General features: G+C 42.2%; 1 protein-coding gene across 3 annotated transcripts in view; it reads right to left on the reverse strand.

Annotated features, from left to right (window-relative positions):
* tjap1 (tight junction associated protein 1 (peripheral)) overlaps positions 1–24094 on the reverse strand; it is a 65202-nt gene that overhangs the window by 12156 nt on the left and 28952 nt on the right. For 2 of the 3 annotated variants that reach the window (XM_006638673.3, XM_015363053.2), the window contains 6 exons: positions 22604–22776; positions 20293–20321; positions 13304–13465; positions 5642–5708; positions 3623–3652; positions 809–916 (listed from right to left, as the gene is read on the reverse strand). In XM_006638673.3, the coding sequence (XP_006638736.2) occupies positions 809–916; positions 3623–3652; positions 5642–5708; positions 13304–13465; positions 20293–20321; positions 22604–22738 (531 nt within the window). In that variant the 5' untranslated portion in view covers positions 22739–22776. The remainder of the gene's footprint in view (positions 1–808; positions 917–3622; positions 3653–5641; positions 5709–13303; positions 13466–20292; positions 20322–22603; positions 22777–24094) is intronic. The other variant, XM_015363054.2, reaches the window with a different exon arrangement.

The following is a 24094-nucleotide window of genomic DNA, read 5'->3' on the forward strand; positions in this document are numbered from 1 at the left end:
GGAGCATTAACTCTCAGGGAGAGCTGAGGCCTAGTGTCTTCTGGTTCTTGTACCAAACTAAACAAGTGTCCTTATTATTTTCTTAGGTAGACCTGTAATGATTTTTTTAAGGTCTTGTACAGCTGATCACTACAAGCATTCACTTTACTAAAGGACCAGTTTCATATAAAATACCTTGGAGCTGGGTGGAAGCCAGGAATTGAACCAGAAGAATGGGTGCAAAACGAAAAATTTCAACAACTTCCAATTCGAGTCCAAATTAAATGAGTATATTATATTCTGGAACAAAAACAACATTCAACATTTGTCTGTAGGATGACAAAGAAGCCTTTTCATTGCTCTTTAGCCTAAGATATCAGTCTCATTCCACATTTTAGAAACATACAGTGATCGGGGAAAAAAACATGCTGATGCTCCTTAAGTGGCAAAAGTAAAAGTATGAAAGAACAATAAGTTAATGCATTTTAAACATTGCTTTTTCAGAGTCTGATAATTACAGCAAAGCAATCAGCTGTTAGTTGGCTATGCATGCCAGGGTTTGTTTTACATTGTATACTGTAGCTGGTTGGTCACCACTGAAAGTAAATGACACCAGTGGAGGCAGGCTCACTAAGACACTTAAAGCAAAGCCAGTCAATCACTGAACAGAAATACTGTATGAATTTGTATCATTCCAGCTGTATATGGTTTCTTTAGAAGCCCCTATAAAGTATAAAGGCCACACTTGTAAAATTGAAAAGGCCATCTTGATACTAAAATGAGGCGTCTCCACTGTGGTCAATACCGACTATTATATAGTTATACATACGTTCAGTTCCTCCAGTTTATCAATGGTGTTCTTAGCATCCAGAAGTTTGTTTGTTAGTTCTACGATCTCCTGGTCCATGGTCTTCTTATCTCTCTCAACTTTTCTTAGCTATTAAAGAGTGGAAAAACAAAGGGAAAAAATAACCTTTCAGAAAGAATAACCACTGCTGGAAGTGTCTGGTAGTAGCTTCTTATATTTTCAAGCATGTGCACAGGCAGTCAGTGCCACGGACCGCTCCCTCATCCCTCTCACGGTCAAAGGGCGAGGCGACGCGACGAGCATGTGGCTTTAAGACACGGCCAGGAGGAGCAGGCAGCGGGATCTGAAGCTCCGCATGTGGTCCGAGCCCTCCGTTAACGGCTGACAACAGCGGCAGAACACTGCACTGAACCCTGCATCACCCAGCCTCAGCGTCTGCTGGTTTCTTACAGGAGTGAAATGTCAATTGAATGAATGTTTCTAAACATTAAGCCAGCAAAGACATCCATCATTCAATTCACTATGAAATGGCTCATACTGTTCTTTCATAGAAAATATCCATTAGGCAGTATTTTTCATTTGATTCCCTTAATAAGCTTCTGGGAAGAGTACTGTCCAGTGAAAAATAAAACAATGACTAAACAAGACTCACACTGGGGCCTATAACACTGCACAACGAAAACTCAAATTCAAAAATAAATGTCAGGGTTGTATTAACAGTAATGTAGAATTAAAGAAAGCAACCTAGTTAATTGAATTTCAATCTTTCAAAATGCAAAATCAAATGAAAACATAAAAGTAGTAAATTGAAATGATCCCTTTTTGATTAATTGATCATTATTAGTTGATTCCCAACTGCGACAAGAAACAGCTAAGGTTTTAGAAACAGGTGGGACTGAAATTCTATATACAGTAAGAGGCAAAGCGATAAAGAAACAGAGAACACATTAAGAACATTATGAAGACATTAAGCAATATTGCAGCCACTGCTCCAACAGTCACTATCATGAACAGCTGAAGCTGACTTGTGTACAAGGAGTACAAACCACTTCACTTTGCTATTCCTGAGACAGGTTTTACTGTTAATCTGCAGCATTCATCCAAATAATGAGAAACTATAAAAAACTCAATACACACCATCTCTTCACCGAAAGTGACATTTAATTTTTTGTTTTAAGCAAACCATATGGATGGCAATCCCTAAATCCCCATGCTGGAAAGTTTCCAATTAAACGAACGGAATGACTCCAGATGCTGCCAAAGCTACCCTGGATGAGTCCTGCCCAAATTAGCCCATCGCATCACTCTGGATTCAGCTTCTCACACAAGGTGCTCTTCTAATGGCCAACAAAACAGGAAAAAGACAACGGATTCTGCGACAGGGCGGAGAGGGAGGAGCCGAGGCGAGCGCCGGTAGAAGTCAGCGCCCCGGGCGAGGGAAGGGAAGCACCGGTGTGAGGCAAGCAGGGGCCAAAAATAACACAAAAAGAGCGAAAAATACATTACCAGTTGGCCAGGGCTCTCTCATCAGCCCAGCAACCCCTGCACCTTCCCTGGAGCCTGCAGGACTGCAGAGCTACAACACACTTCTCCAATCAGCAATGTCCCTTCAGCGGCGCAGATCAAGACAAAGGGGTGTGCCTACACTTCCTCACTCTCCCCGTGTGCAGTCACAGGGTTCACAGCTGCGAACCCAGACATGAGAAACCCACAACTTGGTGCTCTAAATCGGGAAGGTGGGTATAACAAAAATCTCAAACTAGTTCGAGGGAAGTCGTGTTACAATTAGTGAGACCTCAAGAGCAATACTGCATTCGGCTTCAGTCCCCGCACTACAGGAAAAGGCTGCTGCTCTAGAGGCAGCGAGTACAACCAGATTAATTCTTAGTTTGAAGGGAATGTTAGGCTTGCACAGATCACACAAAATGAAGAATGAAACTTTTAGCAGGGAACTTGATTTAAGTTCTCCACATCATCAGAGGCACTGAGACATAGTTAACTCGGGGGACTTCCAAGATCAGCAGCAAAACAGAAACCCTGGGACAAGTATAAATGACATATTGCCAACAGATACACAATCCCAGTCACTCTAGCAGGGTTTATTGATCAGTGATGGGATTTGTTTCAAACTTGAAAGCAACCCACACGGTCAGTAGGTATTGTGATGAGTCAGCCAAGTAACTGCTAAAACCTGTGTGTTTGATGTGCGATCCCCAGTCAAGTACAGTAAGAGCACTAAACATTTATGCAACCAAATGCACCCTAGAGTATTTAGGCCATGAAAAATAAATCATGTTCTAAAAAAAAATTGCCTTGACCACGTATTTCTTTAGCACAAACCAGCACATATTTCAGAAATCATACTTGTGAAATAAAATACGGAATGCCATGATCAGCAGTCTAAGACGGCAGTTCCTTTGAGAGAAACAATCTCAGGGTGGTCATGCAATGGACTGGAACTGTAACATTTGATATGAATAAAAGAACACTCACCTGACTGCATTTACTAATATACAAGATCACTACACAAATTAACCAGTTTTCCTCAGCAGGTAGCTGTTATCCAGGTCGAAGCATCAAAAGAGCAGTAGATATAGAGCACTAGAGTTTCACCCTACATGCAAAGCAGCTCTGCAAAGTCACTAGCTAAGCACAATGCATCCATGAGGGTTTGATACAGGGGAGACCTTGTCTTTTAGGGGTTTCAGGTGAATCACGGTAAAGGAGAGTGGGAAAACTAATATGAACTGATTACACATTTAAAAACAAGGGAAGCAATGCATTACTGAACAATAGCATGCAAAGACATCAAAAGAGAAAAAAAGTGAACGCAACTGCATAGACCCAGGTCTGACTTATAGAAGCCTGAAGACAGACACCCAGATCAGAATGGCAGCATGAGGAGGGAAAGAGAAAGACACTCAAGGTGAGACACAAAACGATGAGTTGACAACTTTCAGTTCCTATGACACACATGAACAGAGTGAATAGGGACGCATGTCCACGAATCCTGCGTGGTGTCTGTGACTGCACTGACAAGGCTGTCACCTACTACACATAACATACTGAACATGCCTGAAGAATAAGCATGACCAAGCTCAGATGGCCTTTGTGGCACCAAAGCACATCACACTTCCTAACCCCACTGAAGCAAGGACAGATTGAAGGGGCTCGAGTATTGTCTGAATTAATACATTAAAAACAAATCTGTTATGTAAAATCAGTTTTGCTAGTGAGCAACAGAAGACTTGTCTTACAAGCAGAACACCTGTGCTCAGACCTCATCTGCCACTTCTGCAAAAGCAAGCCTCTTTCCCCATCTTATCCTTTCCTCCCAGATCTGATCTCACCTGCAATGTATAAAAACTGCAGAGAAAACAGCACTGAAAGGAAACAGCATTCCACTGCAGAAAGAAATAAGCTCCAAACACATCACGGGACAGATCAGTAATGACACTGAGATTAAACCACAGCGGATTACTCCCAGGCGTGTTTCTTCTTGTCTTTCCACGGAGCTAGCAGACGGATAAGAGGGCCAACCCCGATTCGGCAGGGGGATTAGGTGAAAGCCAAATGCCTCTCTCAGCATTTGGGAAGGACTCCAGGCAGCCAGGCTCTGGCTCCTGTCTCCAGACAGAAGGCCTTGCGCCTGGCCGGTCAGCCCTGGCAGAGCCTGTAACATGCTGGCTGACAGCCTGTGACGGCAACTGCCCTAGAGGGCTCCTCTCTCTCCACTGTGCTTCCCAGGATGCATGCAGTTCAGGTTACAATAAATAAAGTACATCACCGCACCAGAGGTACTCTGTTTTCTCCCCTATTTCCACTAAATGCAATTATAAGAAGCCTAACAAAGGATACCTGCTCACTATTCAACTGTTCCTCATGCACTGCAGCTTAAAATACAGGACAGATATACAGTTCTAGAGGATGACAGTTTCTGTAACCAGAATTTTAAATATGAACAATTCAGTTCACAATGGCGTAATCCTACCTATATAGTCTGACAGACTAAACACCAGGTTCTGAATTCCCAGTTGTTCATGCCTGATCCTCCAACAGATTGTGCCATTATACACCACCCACCTCAAGCATCTTTATGGAAACAGCATTTTCATAATGCCACTCCAGGTCCCTCACCAGCCTGCTCAGCAATTGATTACAAGCAGGCATGCATCATCGTACCACTATAAAAGGCTGAATTCCACCAATTTCATGCAAGGTTAACCGTGACTTTCAAAGCCAGGATTCTTAACCCATATTTCACGGCTGTGTCAGACAGGGGAGCTTGAATTCAAGGCAGAGAAACTGCACACTGCCACTAAACAGTAAATAACAACCATAAAAAAGGAGCCAGGGCATCTCCAGCTATTCTTTCCAAACTGTAATGAGAAAGGATGTAATGAAGGGAAGCATGGAGAAAAATGGTCCCTCCTTACATTCCAGTAGCTCCGATCAAGCAGAATCAAGTTAGTCTTTTAGACAGCATACACAGCAAACAAAGAAAATGAAAGAGCGCTCTCACTAAAAACAAATACTGGAATATATTTGACTACATTTCTGATGACCCTTAGCTGCAATGTTAAAACAAAACTTTTGACATTTAACCACTCAAGATTAAACGCAAACTGGAACACAGGAACCCAGAACAATAATGGCCAGAAATGTGTGGGCGACTGCGGTGTGGAGCGAGTAGAAAAATCCTTGGCATTTCAATCACATTTCCCCTTTCGACGGCCACATTACTTCAAATGCTTAACATTCTTCCAAGAAAGAAAAAAAAAACACAAATTAACGAATACCCGAAAGGAAAGAACTCCAGTCACACAATAAAACACTGCCCTAGAATTTCTTTACCAGTGCATGGAGCTTCTCCTCAAGGTCTTGATTGGCTCTCTGCGAAGTGGTGTAGCTGTTCTGCAGCCTGAAAGGACAGCAGGAGTAGGGTTAGACAAAACCAGTGCTGCTTCACAAATGTTCAAACAGGGAAACAGAGCATGAAGTCACCATAACCTGTACTGTTTAAACTGAGAACAAGAAGCACATCTTCACACAAAGCCATGTGGGAGAATAGAACAATCTGACCTGCCACGCACTTTGGAACCTAGGTCGTAGAGGTAATTGTGCGATACCACTGTAATTACTTTATATACAGGGCTTTTCAGCCAGCATATAATCACAAGCATATCAAAGAACATCACACAAAAACTTTGATTCATGGTAAATGTTAACCTGTTTGAAAGGCTTTCAAGTTCAAATCTTTTAAACAAGAAATCAAATCCAGTCAAACACGGTTACCCTGCAATAATTCAAGCATCCACCATGCTTAAATGCAGGCAGTTATTCTAAAATTCTAAATTATGTCATTACTTTGCACATTTAATGGCTTTCTTTGACATTAATTACTCTCTGGTGCTTTGGCATGATTGGCACTTCAGGAAAGGCCAACTGTTGAATTTTGGGCTGTTTATGTCACCATTTACCGAACCCATCTTCGCTGGAATTTTCCTAAAAATATCAGAGAGCTTCTTAATTTCCTAAGGCCTGTAGAACATTTACAAATGATTGCCTATATTGTTATTCTGGAAGTTAATGAATTAACAGAGCACAAGAGAGAAGTTGAACATGAAACCCATTTCTGAAAGACAAAAGTGCCATGGTGTTGCATCTTTGCCTGCTCATTCCCACGAGCTGAATAAATCATCTACAATTAGAATATAGTATTGCGTCATTTATGAAAGTCTCTGTATTGCAATAAATTCTAATAATAACTTAAATCACAAAATAAGAGATCATAGTGCTGAAATAAACAGACACCACATGCGTCTTCTACACAGCTATTCCAAACAAAGCTTTACAATTTGGGGAAATTCCTGGCATCCAGCCTGCCATTCCCACTTAAAGATGCACCAGGTCAGCCTCAGCTATATCATTGAATATTACTTATATTCCCAAGTCCCCCTGTACTGGAGATGTATCTAAACTAATTTGAAATACTTTCAAAATGTCATATAGGAAATGAAGGATATATATACAGGTCCTGAGGAAGTGCTCTGTTTGTATGTTCTCCCTGTGTTCATGTTGGGTTCCTCCTCGTGCTCCGGATTCCTTCCTCAGTCCAAAGACCTACTGGTAGGTTAACTGGTTTCTGGTGTGGACTGGTGTCCCGTCCAGGGTGTACCCTGCCTTGTGCCTGTTGCTTGCTGGGACAGGCTCTGGTTCCCCTGCGACCCAGAAATGGATGAAGTGGTGAGAAAATGGATGGACAGACTAACTGTCACTTGCACGTGTTAGTACTACCACATCCTGTTACTTAATTACTTTCTGAATGAGCGATCGTTTCTCTTTCACTGTTTTGTTTCGTGTGTGAAATTGGTATAAACCTTCTAGCCACATTGTTATTGTGAATGAGAAACTGTTCTAAATTGAGAGTAAAATAATGATCATTACCCAGTATCGCTTGAACATACAACTTGTGGTTTATATTGTGTCTTTCTTTATACAGTTTATCTGGAATGTTGGAATCACGTGGGATTGTGTGGAAAAATGGGAGCCAGGACCTCATCATTGATATTCAGCATGATCATGGATCAGGTTGCAACAGTATAGGTGTGCAGAAAACACACGGCTTTAAAGATACAGAAGTGCAGAATTCTAAATATCTTACAGCATTTAAATGTCACAATGACAAGAAATATAAAAGGGATTATCACTTTTGTCTTTGAAGATGTTGAGCAGTGATACTTCACAGAGTAAGCAGACAAAGACACAGCCCACTGTATTTACTGTATGTAGGGGCAAACCGCAAAATGTTTCCTAAATGTCAATCTGATCTAAAAGTCTAACAAAGATCAAAAGGTGCCAATGTGGCTGTTATACAACTTTAACTAGTATTAAAAAAAACAGAACAAAGTCTGAATCTGTATTTCTACCAATGTTAATGATCACTTGAGAAATGTCTGATGAGCAGCCAAACGTGACAATTTTATTCATCCTCCATCAATCTCCCCCTCAAGAGGATGGTCTTGTACACAAAAAGGCGTAGCCCATTGTGAGGCTGTATTCACACCCCCCTGCACTCAGCTGATCCCTTCCATTCACAGACTGCTGCCTTTCACACTCCCTCTGGAATCTGTCTGTCACCTTTTCCTTCCTCTCTTCCTCTTGACATTAACCTTGTGCCATTTTCGCCGCTTCTGTGAGTTCCCTGGCCTAACTCACTCCTTCATATTTCTGCCCCCTCCCTCCCCAACCCAGACAAAAGCTCCACAGCGAAAACTTCGCAGTTTACTTTTCAGTGGGCACTTGCTCCCTGGGCAGACCCAATCTGATCGCTGATCTCTGCTCTAACTGTATTTGTTTTTATTCAAGTCCTCTATCTCCATTGTCTCCATTTAAGTCAAGCTGCATGGATTGTGAATTTGCATTTCAGCTGAGACCCCGAGACCCCGAGCTAGTGGTAATGGAGAGCTGGTGCAAAAAGGTCTGCAGCTTTTTTGAAGCCACAGAGGTGGTGAGCCTGATCAGTGAATTTCAACGTGTGTAACTCAGTCCAGTTTCCCGTCTCAACCTCATGGGACCTCAAGCTTGGTGAGCTGAACAGCTATTGAACTTCTGAGCAAAAGGGCCAATTATTTAAATGCTTTCATACAATCCATTCCTCAGAGCACAGTGCTCAAAGAGAGATATTGTGAAGCTAAAGAAAAAGAGAAACTGAAGAAATGAAGTTTAGACACTGAATTGTGAGGGTTCTGTGCAATTCTGTAAAATGCAGGGCTAAAATGATTGCACAAGCAAGGAACAATCTGAGAACAGGAACAATCCTGAAGAAGCTATTGTGCAACAACATGTACCGTACCTAAAATATATTAACCGAAATGTACTAAAAAAGTACCAAAAGTGTTTAAATCTACTAAAATGTAAGACAATGAAATACATTCAATGTCTTTTTCAAAACAGCTCATTTAGAATTCAAATTTTTTGCTGTACTTTACAGCATGAGAGATCATGCGTCTGATTAAACACTACACGTATGGATTGATTTTACAAGTTTGACTCAGGTATTCATGTAACTTTAATGAATATATGTACTGCTTGTCCTTAATATGCCTGGGTGTTTGTCACAGATATAGCCTACACAGTCATGGGAATAAAAATAAGCCTAAGAATTTATTCTTTAATTTTGTAACCTTTAATTTAAGAATTATTAAACAAAAATCTTTTTAAATATCATTAGCAGCAAGCCTATATATTCTGCTTATAGAAAGGTAGGCAGAAAACACCCATTTTTTTAAATGTATTTACATGGGCCTCAGAATGCACTGAGAAAACATCCTCTATCTGCAGCAAAGCCACAGCAAGGATAAATTTGACTGGGATCTCAGAGTACATACCCTGCGTTTGTAAAATACTGCACTTGCATATATTTTCACTGAGCAAAAATAAGCATTTTCAAGTTTCAAGAGCCAAATGATGGTACCCTAGGAATAATATGTGCGTGAGACTTTTCCAACTGTTACTTTCTCATAAATTATCCTAAAATATGCATTTGAAGATGCAAAAAACTGGTGAATTTTACTAGAAAGAAAAGGAAAAAATGTCTGCCGTGTCTGAAGGAGGAGGTGGCAAGACGCAACACATGACTAATAGCCAAGACAGCTGCTCTGAAACGACTGCTGCTTCCCATCGCTGAAGATGTAAGCAGCATATCATCCGACACACAGCAGACTAAGAGAAATGGCTGACATATGTGGACAAATGGCTGCCAAGGAAGATTAAATATCAGACACAGAAGAGAGGAAATGAATGAAGGAGTGAGGTCTCCTGTTCATCAAGCCACGCAGCCAAAAAGAAAGAAGCTCTCATTCACCAAGCAGTCAAATTGGCCCAGCAAAAACACATGGATAAAAGAGCATTGAGTTTCATGCTCTCCAGGCGAAAGTACAGTCCAGCACGGCCACCGCGAAACATGGGACGTTTTAATGTGATTAAACTCATGCCATGGAACACATGGGATATAGACAAACACGTAAAGCAAAGAAAAATAAACTTTGCAAAAAGTAAAAAAAAAATGCATTCTTTTCCTCAAAGACCTTGTCAATGTAGAAGAGCTTGAAATCAAGATGGGTAATTTCCGTAGTTCATTTTATACTACAAGTAGAGGTCTCCTAACACTGTGGTATCAAAATGTCCCCTCAGTATAAGTAAAACTATTTCATCTGTGATTCTTGCTAATGGGTTAATATCAGAACAAACTAGGCTGCAAACAGGAAATACAGAAATAAAAGAAGATGAAGATATATGTACTATAGATACAGCAGATGTCTCCATTACAACAACATTACATGCTGAAGACGATAACTGATCTAAATACACCAGAAATGTCAATAAGAAACCTATTAAAACATACTGAGGACGTCTCTCTCTCTCCTGGATATACAATAAAATGGGTTGAGACTGAGGCATAGATACTCTCCAATGGCAGGAACACCAGTCTGTTCTGCAAAATCTAACAGACAGGCTCCAGTAAGAGGTATAAAATATACTACTTCCCTCTGCTATATCACATCTTACAAGTGTTAATATTCAGCCTGCACTGGATTAGACTGGGGATATATCATCTGGAATGGTGGAGTGCTTTAAATCTTTTACCATGTGGAAAATACAGCACAGTCAAAATGAAAGTTATACCTAAACTAAATATGTAATGATTTACCTATTGTGATATCTACTAATCTGTACAAACAAGACCATTCTGGGTTTTACTTTAATAAAGACCAAGCAAGGTTCTTTCTGCTAACTTTACATATAACTTTTTTTGTGTTTTGTGTACTGTTCTGGTTTTTTCTTTGTGTGAACTCTTCTTAGTGCCCTTCTCACTGTACTGATTGTATTGTATTGTACAGTGCCTTGCGAAAGTATTCAGCCCCCTTGAACTTTTCAACCTTTTGCCACATTTCAGGCTTCAAACATAAAGATATAAATTTTTTATTTTATGTGAAGAATCACCAACAAGTGGGACACAATTGTGAAGTGGAACGAAATCTATTGGATTTTTAAAACTTTTTTAACTAATAAAAAAATAAAAGTGGGGCGTGCAAAATTATTCGGCCCCCTTGCGTTAATACTTTGTAGAGCCACCTTTTGCTGCGATTACAGCTGCAAGTCGCTTGGGGTATGTCTCTATCAGTTTTGCACATCGAGAGACTGAAATTCTTGCCCATTCTTCCTTGCAAAACAGCTCGAGCTCAGTGAGGTTGGATGGAGAGCGTTTGTGAACAGCAGTTTTCAGCTCTTTCCACAGATTCTCGATTGGATTCAGGTCTGGACTTTGACTTGGCCATTCAAACACCTGGATACGTTTATTTGTGAACCATTCCTTTGTAGATTTTGCTGTATGTTTGGGATCATTGTCTTGTTGGAAGATAAATCTCCGTCCCAGTTTCAGGTCTTTTGCAGACTCCAACAGGTTTTCATCCAGAATGGTCCTGTATTTGGCTGCATCCATCTTCCCCTCAATTTTAACCATCTTCCCTGTCCCTGCTGAAGAAAAGCAGGCCCAAACCATGATGCTGCCACCACCATGTTTGACAGTGGGGATGGTGTGTTGAGGGTGATGAGCTGTGTTGCTTTTATGCCAAACATATCGTTTTGCATTGTGGCCAAAAAGTTCGATTTTGGTTTTATCTGACCAGAGCACCTTCTTCCACATGTTTGGGGTGTCTCCCAGGTGGCTTGTGGCAAACTTTAGACGAGACTTTTTATGGATATCTTTGAGAAATGGCTTTCTTCTTGCCACTCTTCCATAAAGGCCAGATTTGTGCAGTGTAAGACTGATTGTTGTCCTATGGACAGACTCTCCCACCTCAGCTGTAGTTCTCTGCAGTTCATCCAGAGTGATCATGGGCCTCTTGGCTGCATCTCTGATCAGTCTTCTCCTTGTCTGAGCTGAAAGTTTAGAGGGACGGCCAGGTCTTGGTAGATTTGCAGTGGTCTGATACTCCTTCCATTTCAAGATGATCGCTTGCACAGTGCTCCTTGGGATGTTTGAAGCTTGGGAAATCTTTTTGTATCCAAATCCGGCTTTAAACTTCTCCACAACAGTATTACGGACCTGCCTGGTGTGTTCCTTGGTCTTCATGATGCTCTCTGCGCTTTCAACAGAACCTTGAGACTATCACAGAGCAGGTGCATTTATACAGAGACTTGATTACACACAGGTGGATTCTATTTATCACCATCAGTCATTTAGGACAACATTGGATCATTCAGAGATCCTCGCTGAACTTCTGGAGTGAGTTTGCTGCACTGAAAGTAAAGGGGCCGAATAATTTTGCACGCCCCACTTTTCATTTTTTTATTAGTTAAAAAAGTTTCAAAAATCCAATAGATTTCGTTCCACTTCACAATTGTGTCCCACTTGTTGGTGATTCTTCACATAAAATAAAAAATTTATATCTTTATGTTTGAAGCCTGAAATGTGGCAAAAGGTTGAAAAGTTCAAGGGGGCCGAATACTTTCGCAAGGCACTGTATGTATTGTATTATTATTGTATCATTCGTTACACTGTGGCTGAGTTGTCTGTGTTAAGCTGCTGTTGCACTGCAATTTCCCTCACGGGATCAATCAAGTATCTATCATATGCACCTACGAAAATGGGGAGCTTCAGCCTCTCTGATTTTACCACTGGGCATGTACTCTCAATAAACAAATTACTAAGTGAACAGATGCCACCTGCAAGGATAAACACAAAGATATTCTCGCAAAGTATTTAGCATTTGAGATTTTTCACATTCAACACAATAAAACAAACATTGTACAATGTTGCGTACCATCTATTATTTAACAGAAAATTAACCACTGTATGGAATCCATGCATCAATAAACTAGAGGCAATGGTGGCATAAGAAAGATCTGTTTTTTATGCCGGTTAAGTATCTATTTCCTAACCACTTAATCGGATTCAGGGTCACGGGGGAACCAGAGCCTATCTTAGCAAGCAATAGGCACGAGGCAGGATACTCCCTGGGAGGGACACGAAGTACACACCCACATCAGGGCCAATGTTACTAGACACCAACTAACCTACCAGCATGTCTAAGGACTGCGGGAGGAAACCGGAGCACATGAAGTAAACCAACACGAACACTAACCCCTGCACCACCACCATGCTACCCCAAAATCATAAATAATCAGCATAAATGATGTCCTGATTAACTACAATGGTTGAAATATCATGAGCCATCTTCTGGAACATTTGGACATTTTTCTCATTTCTTGATTTTCTAGATTGATTCAAAAGCTGGTAAATCTATAAATTAACACTTTATTTCTAAATTGACAGTTTAGTCAGTGCATGAGTAAACTAGCTCATTTAGAAGATGACTTTCCAAAAGAATGCCGACAGCTTTGTAACCCGGTCAAGCGTGGACTTGATGCAGATCCATCGCGGAGCTGTGCAAGGCTCCCCCTTCACCGCGCCGAGGAGAGGAGGCCGCCACCCCGCCCCTCGCCCCGTACCTGCGGAACTTGTCCTTCAGCTTCTCCAGGTCATCCTTGGTCCTGCCCAGCTCCGCCTGCATGAAGTGCCGGCCGGACTCGAACTCGGCCTCCATGGCCTCCATCTTGTGGGTGGTGTAGGTGAGCCGGCGCCGCAGGTCCTCGTTCTGCTGCTGCAGGACCCTGTCGAGGCGAGACGGGGGGAGTCACAGGCGGCCTGAGCAACTCTTCAACCACAGGCCGCTGGGTTCTCATCGCTCACAGCCTCCCTCACACACACACACACACGCTCTCCCTCAATGCTCTGCCCTTCATCAGGTGCAGGTTCTTCTCCACGGCCAAAAGGTCTTTAAACCAGGATAAAATACACTCCTTACTACTGCAGCCACAGGGGCTCTAGGACAGGGCCTGTATTTATTCTAATCCGTCTGTCCATTTCCCTGGACACATGGACACAGGAGTCCACCACAGGGCAGGCAGACACACTCACAACAGGGCCGGTTTGCCTAGAGGAAACCCCAGGGAGCGTGGGGAGAACATACAGACTCCACACACACAGTACCACAAGAACTGAACCCAGGACCCCAGCACTGCGAGATGCAATGAGCAATGCTAAGCACAGCGCTACTGTACTGCCCCTGGGCATCGTTTGTAAAAAAAAAGCTAAAAACTGAATATTTTTAGCCTTGGACAAAGAAGGCTACCCACTTGCGTATTCAAAGTTCTCAAAATCCTCAAAGACGCTGACCAAGTCAGCCCAATGGACTTCTTCAGAACACAAAACAAAGCACACAAGTGGAAACCACAGGGAAGTGCATTTAAGACTGGAGAGAGGAGGTGTTTTTTACACAAAGGGCTGTGGGGGAGTGTGGAACAAGCTAGATGAGTAGAAGGCCTTCTCTTGTAACCTTTGTTACGTTCTTAAAAAGTCCCTGGTGGTCATATTATTCTCAAAACTCAAACTCTACAATGGAGTGAATGTTCTTTATAGACAGCTTCACTTATTATTGTGTAAAAAAACAGGACTCAATTCTCCTTTCTGAGCCAGTCATCTTCCCAGAGAAGAATATTTGGAGACTAAAGTTAAGTCATATTGAAGTGCTCCTTAACAGGTCCAAAACTTCATAGTTTCAATCTTTCACCAAATGATCTTGATATTATTCAACTTTTCCTTTGATCATGAACTTAAACTTAAAGAAAAGTAGATCATGATCTTAAATTCATTAAAAGAAAAGTAATTTAAAGCACAGCATTGTACATCTGGATTTCTGCTCTTTAGGGCAAAACAGAAACGTGTGCAAAAACATTGGATAGAAGCTGAGAGCGCATCTCATCTCTCATTGAACCACTATCAATAAAATGTTCGAACTAGTAAGTTTTTTCACCCACACCACATTCTATTAAACAATGCAACACAATCATGCAATTACTTTCTACAAAATAGCTCAATAGCATCTTACCTCACACCATGCAGTCATGGCAACCAGGCCCTTTTCTGCTTTTACAGGTTCAAGTTTGACTTAATTTATTCTGTTAAGGTTTTCTATGAAAGTGAGCTGCTTGCCAAACTGAGACCTACAACCCCTCTCAAAGCTGCTCTGCATCCTATTGTTACTTTATCAACAGTAAGTCTTATTCCTATAAGCTTCAAGTCTGCTGTTATCACTTCTGTGTCAAGTGTGGTCAGGATTCTCCAAATACTTCACTATTATCCTGTTCCCCATTTGCATTTTCTCACTGAAATCCTGGAATGGGTGGCAGTGGCTCGATTGCAATGTAACCTTGCAGAGCTCTAATGAGCTCTTCAGACCTTTCCAGCCAGGGCTTAGAGACGGCGCCGAAACAGCCCTTCTTAAAGCACTGCTTTGATGGCTTCATTTATTATCCTCAGCTTCTTGATTTTATGTTTATTTTTTGATACTGTCAACCAAGGCTTGCTCCTGTAGCCGGGAGACCCAATTTCAGACAAAGTCAGAGAGTATATACCCCTATCTTACTGAAAACTGTTGATCAGCCATCAAGCAGACAAGCTTTTGTGTTTTTGGAGTGGGACATGGCTTTAAGAATGTCTGGGCACAGTGAAATGTATTCCCTCAATTTCCATTGAGTTTGCAATGATTGGGGCTATTGACGAAGTGACTGCCCTAATATTAGGAGCAGACCATCTGGAATCATATGTACAAGTTTCACAAAGCTGATATACTTCAACCCAACCATATCTTAAATACTCAAATAATTCTAGGAGTGTTTTTAGTTAAACTTGGATACAGCCAGTCTTCCAGAAGTTTGGAATTCAGACAACTGTAAAGTTGTGAGCTAGACCCTTGACAATTCCCCAAGCACTAAACACAAAGCATCATGACAGAACTGATTTATTGCTGATATTCTGTGGGAAAGAAGTGGCTCAGGGAAACTAAATAACTGAAGTACAGTCATTTTTTTTTACCGAAATCCCATCAAGTTTAATAGCCTTTAAAGGAGACACGTCAAATAAGATTTTATTCTCATTGTGAATCTAAAGTTAGGGGAGATCTTCACACCCGTTTCAGCAAAACCTTTGAGCTGCAAATGAATAAGAATGGAGAAGGGTCATTTTTTCCAGTTTAATATTTTATTCAGTCTACCAAGGATATAAAATGTCTAATGTGAGGGACAGGACTAGAAATGGCAGAATCAGCAAAATGTCATCCTTGTGACTCTTAAGCACCCATCTCCCCATGATTGTAACCTCCAGTCACCACAACCTCCTCATTAACGAGGCCAACTAACAAAATCACCTAAACAACCCTGAACATATTTGCGCATCCATTTAAAGGAATGGGGGTCCTTTGGCTGCATCAGACCTTGCTCTTTAGTGGCTTATGCAGCCAAGGGGCTGTGGGACAGGAGTGGATGCAGGCAGGGCTGATCGCTGTTGCCTCACACAGGAGATGACACATGCCCAATCTGTACCAATGTCCTTAGTGCCTTTTGCCTAGGTTTTAAAAAAACAAGCTGATGACGGAGACAAACGTCAAACAATTCCACAGTGAAAGAAATTAATAAGGCAGCTGCTGACAAAAATAATTCCGAATGGTTCTCTTTTCCAGTAACTGTGTGGCCATAACATTGCTGGTTCTGTTCTCGGTGCTGCCCAACTCGAGCCAATGAAGGCTGCAATGCCTTTGGGATTTTTGTTTACATGCCATTTGCCTGTGGTGTTTAACTTAAAACGGCAAGCTAACCTTTTTGGCATGAACTACTGTCTCAGGAATGGGAATAAGATCCCCCTAATGACTGGCCAACACCACAAGCAAGTAAATAACATTTAAGTAAATGTGCCAGGACAGATTCAGGGTTCAACTGTTCCAATCTATACAACTGCCTCGAGCTTGCAGACACTGAAACAGGTCAAAGCCCTGTGCAATGGGAGTCCTAACTTAATTCCTCTGTCACCACGATGACTATAGCTCAGCAAACCAGCTCATCACACAGAAATCAATTAGTTCTGAGGTCCTCCATCACAATGGTGATTAATATACATTCACAAGAGCCTGGGAAAGCAAAGCTTTTAATCCACATGAGAACCTGATGTTCCCACACAGGGATCACTCATGTTCATTCATTCATTTGAGAGAGGTCGCAAACAGAATGTATGGAAGCATAAAAGATTAATGGTGTGCCGAGCCTAGCAGGAGAATGACAAATTCCATTTTCTGGCTGTTAAAAATGCAATACTCTATTCTATAAATATACTAGTTAAGCATTTTGTTCTCACACCACTCCCAGGAGTAGCAGTCCTGCACTACTGGTTACTGCAGAGATTCAAGACTTCAATTCAGCTGTACAGGATGCCATGGCAGGACACACGAAACACTCATGACTGGAACCCCCGTTGACGAGAGAGAGAACAGTACACGTTCATTAACTATAGCACCACATTTTAAGTACCACACTGCAAGGCCACAGTTTTTGCAGTAAAACAGCAATGAAAAAGAAACTGTGAAGACGCAATCATTTAGAAATGGAACAGTTCATACAATACTCCCGTTAGTAAACATGTGCTCCATGCAAAACAAAAATCTGATATTTTGAAGAAAGTAATACTGCTGACAGCTGGGACTTTATCAAAGAACACGAGGTGCTTATGAAAAGCCAATTTTGCTTTAAGAGGAAAGGTGCTATGCTTGTCATAGAAATTAGGGTTTCTGAATGACTTACTTTGTAGTGATCATCATCATCAGAGATCACCCCCAGCCTATTACAAATGCGGAGAATGTACTGGGCACAGTCTGATGATTTACTTGCAAGCCTGACATGTATATACTGTGCAAGAGGCCTGTACAGCTACTTCATTCATAAATAACTCACGAAAAACTGAATACAAGTTCACTTAATGTGATGGATCGCAGAAAATCACTTTTTGAAAAAACTTTCATACTGACTACTGCTGCAAAGACAGAGCTTCATTACAGGTCCCACATGTTCCTCCTATCCTGGCAGGAAAAAAGGACTAACAAGCAAGCTGTTCCATTACCGGTGCTAAGAAGTGTTCTTAAAAAAAGCCTCTTCCTGCCAATTTAACATTAAGCTTTACAACAGGCCCCCTCCCCCAAGATGAATGTTAGCCACACTAAGCTTTTAATGCCTCAGCAGTTACTGCCACATCACCTTCCCTGACCCTCTGCAGCAGGCCTAGTCTTGGTGCCTCAAACTCCGTCCATTTTCACTTCAGCACAGCTAAACCGCCTGTAGCCTTTAAATAAGAAAATCCTCACGGTTTAAAATCCTTCGACTTAAAAGCAATCTACCCTGGTGAGCAAGAGCTATCTGAGAGGGGTGAATTTTAAAGTCACCCTACAGCCTGGCTGCCACAGCACGGGTCTGCAGGAAACTCAGTTAATCTCACCAGGCCCATGTACACAAGCTTAAGGGATAATAAACAACAATTGTTCTGCTTTTTATTGTTAAATATGGTTGCGTAATTCAATGCTTGGTGACTCGATCATGGAGCAAGCCCAGGGGACTGTGACGATGTTGATTGGGGGCGGTTCAGCCCTTGAATATGAAGAACAGCAGCACGAATTTGTATTGATCCCCTCCGGTGGGGAAAAAGATAAGAAAATCTCATGACTTGCCCATGGCGGATAAGCCTTTTCCACACACAAAAACGTTCAGAGATTATTTGTAATTCTTAGTCAAGGACAAAATTTTCACCTGAATTAACTCACAATCCTGCAGTGCTCGAGTGAAGTCTTTTTAATAAGTATCGATTAAGAATCACAATTTACATTCATTTAATTACAGAACTCCTCAAACTCCTCAGAGGGATAAACCTGTAAAAAAAAGCAATGCCATCTGAACTCAAATGCAGTTTCGTCCCTACATTTGTGCACACCCATAGAGAAAGGGAATCTGATCTTCACCTCAAAATGCAAGGGGCTTGGGCTCCAGTAGGGTCAAATTTCTATTGCTAAGAAATAAAAACAGCCTGTTGCAACTCAAACAACCTGGGGTTTAGACAGGACATCAGAGTTAACATCTCTTCTCTGTGCCATGTGATGTTTAATGAACAATTAGTCAGGACGCTTGGTTTTACAGCACCTCTTACATCACAGAGTCCCAGACACCATATTGTCATATTGCACTTGTTTGAGACTTCTGGTCCGCAGGGATGAGCACCACCCGGTGCTCCTGGTCTCCCTCCCATCCTAGTACTGACCAGGCCCAGCTTAGCTCCTGAGCCCTGGCAAGATCAGGCTACACGATTATTTCAGTAACGAATTCTTTGGCATATCTGTCAAGATACTAACACCGCAGCTCCAGTGTGGCACTTCCATGCACATTTCTGGCTTCGGTCCTTAACCACAGATCCTTAAGAATACATTTTGATTGTTTTACAGATGATTTGGTCATCTGAATTGTATGGATTAGACTTCTCAGACGGAGAGCAGCTCACAATTGATAAAATACAAATCTGAATGAGAACACATCCTTGATATGGCCACCTATAAAACAACGTACTACTGTTTAGCGACATGTCATAGGAAAGCTTGTGCATTTTTAATGCTGCACTCTCCTATTACACTTCTGACCAGGTGTAAAAAAAAGTCAGGTCTGTCCTGCTTGAGAATGAAGCCTGAGGGGTATGGTTTCTCCAGTCAAGGGACTGTGAAAGGCTCTGAATTATTTATACCTTTCATCCCACACAGAACATCTAGGCCAATCATTCACATAACGCAAGCAATAAAATAAAGCTTCCAGTAAGGGTGAATCCTTAGTATCACCACATGAAGAGACAAATTGCACTCGGGGGTGATGGAAAAGTGTGACAGGCCATGTCTATTTTCACAATCATGATCCACAGATGATCACATATGAATTAGCCACCAGGGCTGCTGTCAAAGCTATCGGATTTAGTTCTTGCACAGTACTTCTCTAAAGGGAACCTGAAAACACTAGAGTGAGGAAGTATTAGGATTTCTGTGAGGGACCCCTAGCCTAGGTGCTGAACAGCTTGAAAATTTAGCTTGGAAATAATTTACCAGCAACAACGCCCTCTCTGTTCAAAAGACCACCCTCACTGGGAGAGTCTAAACTGCAGTACCTACCACTAGGAATGCACTCCACGCTGAGCTCTGTGAACTGGCTCAGCCCCAGCTGCACTGGAGAGAATGTACTTGTAAAACCTGCTCAAACCCAGGTTCATAGTCTGTATTGGTAGTAAAAAGTAACAATCAACACCTGTCGCCACTTCAACAATCACACTGCAGTTAATGCTGTTATATGAAGGAAAATAAAGGCTTTTGGTGAACTTGGGCATCATCATGCAAAACAATTTCTAAACATGCAAATACAAAGGTAGACCAGAAAAAGCTTAGATTCAAGTGGCATAATGTGTCGTTGAATTGTGGCATTTAACTGCTAAAGCATATTGAATCACAAATACTTTCTCCAGATTTGGATTTAGATGTTTCTCACTCTTAAATTCTAACAACAAATCGATTAACAAAGGAAACAGATTAACTTACTTAATCTTGTCTGCATCCGACAAGCTTTCCTGTTAAAAAAAAAAGAACATAAAGTTATATTAGATGTTCATGTGAAAAGCAAATGTGTTATGCATTAAAGAATTCAAAAATAATTTAGTGGTTATGTGCATCAATGCTTCACTAAACAGAAAAATACCATTCTCTATATTGGGAAAAATAATTAAAAATACAGATTAATTCAGGCTACAAGACAACAATGACTTTTCATATGTGTTTATTTTTTATTGAAATGTGAGCATCAAACTTTGAGAAAAGAAAAACAGATGTCACTGGGCATTTTCCAACTAAGTTAAAAACAAGCATGCTTATCTTTTCCAAGCTTATCTGGAGCAAGGGAATACAGAAAAACAAACTGTTTTACAAGATGTTTTACAAACAAAAAAGAAAAAAGAATGAACATCAACATTCACAAAATATCATTGAGTAGCATGTGTAATAAAATATTACATGGTGTGTAGATTAGTGACAACCTCCTTGTAAAATTAGCAACTAAATTGAGGTATTTTACTTGGTGTTCCCATTTTATTTGCCTGCAAATACTTCTAGGCTCAGACAAGAAAACAGAATTTAAAAATGTTACTTCCCCTTTCAAATAACAGGAAAAGTAAAAATACAAAAAACTGCTTTTATTAGAGAAAGGACAATGATCATCTTACTATGACATACTACTAATGATACCATGTCAAGTATTTCTCTGCTCTCATAATAATATAACCTTACTTACTCTCAAATCATACCTTGGTCAAGAGTTTGAGGTTAATGAACTAAACTAGCCATGACGCATTGACATTGAAACCTTTTGCAATCAAAACACATTTCTACACTTGTAGTGAGAAGATGTACATGTTTAGCTTTTTACAATTAATGTTCTGAAAGAGTTATGATCACACTTAATGTAATCAAGCTAGCTCGAAGAAGTCTACAGGATCCAACCATTTCACCAAATGAATGAGAAAGCAATGAGGACTCCTACATAAATCTCCTGATCACATACCTTGTTCTGTGAAACACTACAAAAAGAGGTGGCTTGGGATCTTGTTACTTGTTTCACATCCAAGAGCGGAGTGGATTGAACACATTCAGGGTGACCTGATTTATCCACAGAATCCGCATCTGCTGTCCTGCTGTAGAACTGCTGCTGGTGAATAATCCCTCCGAATTTGTCTTCCCAGTTGCCCTTGCTGCTGCTAGAGAGACCTGCCCCACTAGCTCTGCTGCCATCTGGCCCCTCTGTCTTGGGCCTGGCACCTTGTCTGATGTCCATCCTGAGCTGCTCAGCCTCCTGGCCAAGACCTTGATGGTCTCTGTGCAGACCTGCAGGTCCACACCCAGTCTTGAGGCTGCGGTCCTTCTCTCTCCTGGTCTTCTCCATACTGTCCTTGCCTGGTGGCCATTTCCCATCTTCCCCAGCTGCGGCTGCACAAGTGCTGCTCTCGGGCTTCTCGGTTTTCTCCTTAAACTCAGACGGCGGAGACAACGGTGTAGATTCACAGGCTGTTGTGGCAGAGTGCTGCGGGTTTCCTCGCTGCTTCACAACCTCAGGGTGCTGAACACCGATCCACTGAAGATTTGCAGGACTCAGAACCTGATAGGTGATCTCATCCAGGAACTGGGAAAACTTCACCTTCTCCTCTAGTAACTGCATCTTCCAGTTTGGGGTTGAAGAAGGTGTCGAATCGGCTGTAGGCTTAGCTGGTCCTGCAACGGATTTCACCTGCTCTTGCCACTTCTGCTCCTTGTCCGATGACAGATTTTGAGGCTTCGGGCCCTGGCTCCTATTCTGGCCAATCATTTCTGCCGATTTGGACTTGTGAAGGATTTCTGCCTGAACCCCCGAGGGGTTTGACTGTTTTAAAATCCCTTTTGTAGGCAGCTGGGCCATATATCCAGAATGTTGCTTTCTTGGGACCAAGATTTCAGCCTTTTCCTTGAAAACCAGGGAGCGCTCCAGGCTTCTCGTTTTGGATGGGCACCCTGAAACCCTCCCTAATGCCTCGGAGGCAGAGGCTTCATCCTCCGAAACCACAAGCGTGTCCTCGCTTCGGCTCAGGAAGCGGCTCATCCCCTGGACCTCGATCGCGGAGATCTGGCTCTGGCTAAAAATCCTGGGAGGGGGAAGGCTGGTGAGATCCAGGCTGGAGAGGCTAGAGACGTCCCTCTCGCTCTCGGAGCCGAGGGACCAAGAAGACGAGCAGGCATTGGGAAGATCCGAGCTATCCGTGAGTTTAGGCTCGGGGTCCCCGAACCTCGTGCGCTGAAACACGGGGGCGACACTGCGAAGGCGAGTTACCTGGCAGGGCTCCGGCTGCGGCAGGGTCACTGGCGGCCCCAGATCTTCCCTGAACACCGGCAGGTCGTGCCTGTTCTCCCGGTGCTGGGGCGGCGCCTTGCGGTACGGCTTCCGCGCGGGAACGGCGCTCGTCATCCTGGGGCTGCTGTCTTCCGTTAGTGCCGCTCGGCAACCTGCCGGGAGAGGTGCATCAGAAACTGCGCTCCCATCCCCAGCCCCTGCTGCCTTTTAAGGGAAGCTGTCTCAGTTGTGTCCCTCTGCTCAGCGACCGCATCGAAAAAGTTGTTTGAATCAATAGGCTCTGATGAGAGCAGCATCAGCAGCGCTTGTAAAAGCAACTGCCAGTAGCATACTATATGAGAGCTGAAGTGGAGAGCTGCTCTTTCCAATATCCATCAAACATTTGCCAATTCATGTGTTCTGAAGTAAAGGAGTATGTGAATCTGCCCTGCCTACGCTTGCTTACACATGATGCATGTGCGTGCAGAGGGAAGGGTGTGGGTTGGACGCGGAGAGAAAGACGACATGTGCGAGAGAGAGAGGGGGGAGCAAGTGTGCCTCTAAGCTAGTGATTGATTACAAACAGAAGTGTGTTTCCAATAGAGAAACTCTTAACCTACAGCCGACTTTGACTGGCAGCAAGAGGCTCATCGATTGAGTCAGCCCCACTGCTGCTACACAGGCAGCCCGAGAGCACACTTTAGAAAGTGAAAACAAGTTCAATCCGTGTGGTGTCAGTTCTCCCCCAGATCAGGCAATTTGTCAGACTCGGACCTTGTTTCAGACTTAATGCTATGCCCTGGACAATATACAGCTTCATTTAAAAAGCTAAGAAAAAACCCTCACTCTTTTCAGATCTATATAATAGTAAGTACAGGCTAAAAGGGAAACATAATGCTTGCTTTTGTCTGTTGCTGAGGCACTGGTACTGAGTGTTGCACTAAGCCAGAGGAAGAGTGAAACTGTAATATAAAGAAAGAGGTTCGAGTACTGTCAAGAGTGAAATCATGTACTCGTAACTAAAGCAACAGATAGCTGATTTGGGAAACCAGAGCTTTGGCCACAGCAGGATTGGTGCTCCACCATTTCTTTCGGTCAGCGGACGCACTGGTGTCAAAGGGACTGATCTAAAAGCATGCATGACTGGATTTACAAAGCCAAATCAAAGCATAGATGGATTTATCCCATAACAGCTTGCTATGTAGGTGATGGCATGAAACATAGGACCACACACAGCACAGTTATTTTTAAAGCAGTGAGAAACACTCCTGGCTATTATTGGTGGCTCTAGAAAATACTATTGTGTCACTACTGTTGGCTGGAGAAAATCCCTAGTAGAAAGACTATTAAAACTATTTTTGAACTTATTGTTTATGTCAGTATAAGACCCTCTTCTGTGCCAAAATAAGGGCCTATTTTAAAGACAACAGTTCTTAAATTACCTTCTGATTAAACTTGTTCTATTAGTAATCTAATGGTATATTTTGTGTA

The sequence above is a fragment of the Lepisosteus oculatus genome, chromosome 17, assembly GCF_040954835.1.
Source record: "Lepisosteus oculatus isolate fLepOcu1 chromosome 17, fLepOcu1.hap2, whole genome shotgun sequence".
NCBI lineage: Eukaryota > Metazoa > Chordata > Actinopteri > Semionotiformes > Lepisosteidae > Lepisosteus > Lepisosteus oculatus.